This window comes from Crocuta crocuta, unplaced genomic scaffold, assembly GCF_008692635.1.
Source record: "Crocuta crocuta isolate KB4526 unplaced genomic scaffold, BGI_CrCroc_1.0 scaffold267, whole genome shotgun sequence".
NCBI lineage: Eukaryota > Metazoa > Chordata > Mammalia > Carnivora > Hyaenidae > Crocuta > Crocuta crocuta.
In genome coordinates, this window is record NW_027531899.1 from 4404609 (window position 1) to 4408658 (window position 4050).

At 54.4% G+C, this 4050-nt stretch overlaps 1 protein-coding gene across 4 annotated transcripts in view; it reads right to left on the reverse strand.

Annotated features, from left to right (window-relative positions):
* Positions 1-1419: 1419 nt before the first annotated feature.
* The window catches only part of LOC144239644 (free fatty acid receptor 2-like), a 2999-nt gene continuing 368 nt past the window's right edge, over positions 1420-4050 (reverse strand). For 2 of the 4 annotated variants that reach the window (XM_077773789.1, XM_077773788.1), the window contains exon 2: positions 1420-3175. In XM_077773789.1, the coding sequence (XP_077629915.1) occupies positions 2179-3168 (990 nt within the window). In that variant the 5' untranslated portion in view covers positions 3169-3175 and the 3' untranslated portion in view covers positions 1420-2178. Of the gene's footprint in view, positions 3176-3227; positions 3358-4050 lie in introns of those variants that run through there. The other 2 variants (XR_013337458.1, XR_013337459.1) reach the window with 2 other exon arrangements.

The window sequence follows — 4050 nt, forward strand, 5'->3', positions numbered from 1 at the left end:
CCAGATGTATAGTCAGCAGAAAATGCCAGACTTTTTTTTCTCACACATTACTGTTAAACCATCCTATATGGTTGCCTATCTAACATATGATTTTCATCATTTCAAATTTTTACTTAGCTTATTTCTTTTAAGTTGGGGTATATTGGTGTTTCGTTTGGTTTGGTGTCTTAGAGCTAAGTGTTACTGTGAAATTTCTCGGCAACTTTATATACACAGTCTCATGGAAATTTCAGAATGGCCCTGGGAGGCATACATACATCGTCCTCATGATTATGGTTTGGAAAGGGAGGCTGGAGGTCAGGACTCGCCTAAGGCCAGCTAGTAAGCAGAAGCAACAGTGAAGCCTGTTCACCAGTCCAGTGGTGTTTGAGGAAGGAAAACAGAAATTGAGCTCAGTTGGGTGGGAATTAGAAGGGAAGTCTTTCTGGAGAAAGTGAATTTTGAGTGAGGTTTTAGAACAGTGGAAAAAGGGGTACCTGGGTGGCTCAGTCGGTTAAGCATCCGACTTTGGCTCAGGTCCTGATCTCACGGTTCGTGAGTTCGAGTCCTGCGTCGGGCTCTGTGCTGACAGCTAGCTCGGATCCTGGAGCCTGCTTCCGATTCTGTGTCTCCCTCTCTCTCTGACCCTCCTCTGCTCACGCTGTCTCTCTCTCTCAGAAATAAATAAAACATTAAAAAATCACATAGAACAGTAGAAAAAGTAAGCAATCAGAAGATGAGTGAGCATGGGGTTGTGGTGAGAGGGACTTAGAAACAGGAAGAGTCTCTTTGAAGAATATTTTCTTGGACAGATTGGGCCCCTGAGCTAGGCCAGCGATTCCTTTCCTGAGGTGGTGCCTAGTGTAATCACTGGGGGGCTTTTAAAGGCTCATCTTCCCTCCCCCCAAAAAGTGTCAGGAGATTGGGGGGGCAGCCATATGTACTATTTTTGTACCTCTTCATGCAATTCTGATGTAGAGCCTCTGTTGCAGACCACTAGGCTGGGGCTGGGATCAGTTAACCAGAGTGAGCGGGCCAGGGGTCCTTCTTGGGGAGAGATGAGTTAAGAAGGTGGGGCTGGGCTGGGAGAGAGGGTACAAAGTAGGTAATGGAATGACGGGATAGGAGTTCTGGGAGGAAAACTTGTGACAATAGGAAAACTGCAGGCTGCTAGGCCGGAGGGCCACGTGCTTTAGGCCCCTGAGATGCACCTCATAACGTTAAGTCAGGATCCGCCTCACATCCTCTTTCTAGGTCCCGTCTCCATGCATCAATCTAAAACAGGATCCCACCAGCCCCGTCACTCACTCTACTCATTACATCCCGACCCTCAGGCACTTCTGTGGTTTCCCACGCAGCCCCTGCCCGCCGTGCTGCTGACTCTGCTGCTTCATTGTGTTTTCACCGGCCCGGCCTTGCAGAGAAAGTGTGGACACTCACTTCAGAGTTTTACCATCTTTATTTTCAATCTACCAGGCCAGGTTGTCTACTCCTGACCTCGCCAGTGTTGACCTCTGACTGATGGGTGCCAGGCTGTGTCCTGACCTGTGTGGGGCACCACGGAGGGAGAAGACGAGACCCAGACCTCCGGCAGGTTCAACGCAGGGAGACAAGTTACACACATGAAGGCGACTGGAGCATACTTACAAGGCAGCAGGTTGAAGCGATAATAGTGCAAACCCAGACCGTCAGAGGTCTAAGTCCCCAGTCCTCCCTCTTAATTCCCCCCCACACACTTGGCTCATAACCTTCCTGAGTCTTCTTTGACCTCATTTCGTGTTCCCTTCCACCTCTTTCTCATTGGCTTCTTTCCAGTATCAACAGCTAGACCGGCGTCTAGGTGTTGTTTCAGAGCTTATAGCAAGATTGCTTGAAGGACTCAGCTTGAGCCCGGTCATCCCCGGCTACCGGTGACCTCACAGGGACCGGATCTGTGTTAGTTCTGTTGCTTCCGAGACCCTGGTCTGATGGTGCTTCTGTGTCAAACCATTTCTTCTTTTTGTCACGGAGCTGTGCTCCTTTGGGCAGGAAACTTCAGTCAGGAGGGGACACCAAGGTGCTGAGAGAGGTTTTCACAGCCCCCATAGTGGATCAGGGCTGAGGATTCCTGACCCTGAGCTAGGAACCCCCATTCTCCCCCTCTCCCAGTCTGCTCAACTCCTAGGTAACCCAGAGTGCCTCCAAAGGTCCAGGACACCCCTATTCTGTGGTGAAGTCGGAACTTGGTGCTCCCTCGGCTTGACTCACACCCCTGTCCCCACTCGCCCCCTCCGCTGTCTCTCTGCTTCTGCGTCCAATCAGGGAGGAGCCGTGATGTCGCAGTATCTGCAGCCCTTTTCCAAAGGCTCTGCGCACAGCCGATGAAGAGAAATAGAAGAGCAGGGGGTCCAGACTGGCATTGAGGGAACTTAACACCACGGCTTCAACCCGCCACGGGGGGCTTTTCCTCGTGTAATACCCCACCAGGTGGGATACGTTGTAAGGCCCGAAGCACACCAGGAAATTAAGGAGGGTCACGACGGCCAGCCCCACAGCTCTGCGCCGCCTCTGGGCCCCCACGTGGGGCTGGGTGAGCATGATCCACACGAAGCGCCAGTAGCAGAAGATGGTGATCACCATGGGGACGAAGAAGAGGAAGAGGCAGAGCTCCAGCCGCACCGGAAGCACCACGTTCAGCTGCGCGTCAGTGAAGTTCTCATAGCAGGTGATTCCATCCGTGTTTCTGGTCTCCCGGGTTGAGTTCAAGTACTGACCAATGATGACGATGGTGCAGTGACCGAAGGACATGACCCAGGCGACCACGGCGGCAATCACTCCGTACACAGGCTTGCGGGACAGCTTGTACTGCACGGGGAAGGCCACTCCCAGGTAGCGCTCGATGCTGATGCCCGCCAGGAGCCACGTGCTGCAGTAGATGCTGCTGTAGAAGCCGAAGCCCGTGAGGGCGCAGAGCAGCTCAGACAGGTGCCAGCGGAAGTTATAGGCGGCCTCGACCATCTTGAAGGGCAGCAGCAGCAGCAGGAGGAGGTCGGCCAGCGTCAGGCTGAGCAGGAGGATGTGCACGGGGGCGGGGTGGGGCTGGCGGACCCGCCCGATGAAGGCCCGCAGGGCCAGGAGGTTGGCAGGGAGACCGGTGAGGAAGATGAGGACGTAGGCGGCGAGGATGAGGGAGTTGCGCCAGTGCGCCATGATGGCTCTGGAAGAGGGTGAAAACAGGCAGGGTCAGGAGGTCCCACTCACAGCCCCCGGACCCTCGTCTGGTTCAGGCTTCGGACATCCTCCCTGCCGCGCTCTGCTTCCCAGGCCGGACCGTTCCGTTGCCACCACTGCTTGCTCACACCACCTGCCAGAACTGCCCAGAGCAATTATTGACTTTGCCTGGGGCGGGGTATTAAGCAGTAGTTATTACGTTTGCCATCATGTGTCTCTGGAGGGGACCAACCCTTAGCTTTCTCCTCTCCTCACAGATACAGGAAGTTACGGTTATCAGTTTCCAACTTTCCTTGGGCCCCTGATCAGAGCCCTGCAGACAGAAAAGGCATCTCAAGAGGAGAGAGCTGTGAGCCGTCTGTCAGGAGCACGCACGCCGGGAAAACAAACCCGGGCCTTGCGCCCCAGTGCCGGCTCACCACAGGACCCCACCACACGCCCAGGAAGCAGGTGCCCGGCCCCCAACCCATCTCCCTACCTCGTTTTCCTCCCCTTTTACAGAACACAGATTCTCCCCCACCTTTTCCTCTCCTGACCTATCTGGGACTGCATGGGAAAGAGGAAACTAGTGATATGTAGGGAGGGGCAGAGGGGAGGAAGGGTGAGCCAGTACTGACTTGTGGGGCTCGCCCCCTAAAAGACTTTAGAGACTATTCAGGCAGCAGCTGGCTCGAGCCCGGTGTTTTGACCGTAAACAGAAGAACTCTTAACGAGGTCAACTCAGTTTCCATTTGGCTTGTAACCCTCGCTGCTCACACACAGCCTGGCCCCTCCATCCTCGCTTTCTCTCTGGGCTTGATGTCCCGGCCTGTTTCCTTAATCCTACCTACGCTGGCTCCCGTCTCCAGGTCTGAGCTTCAC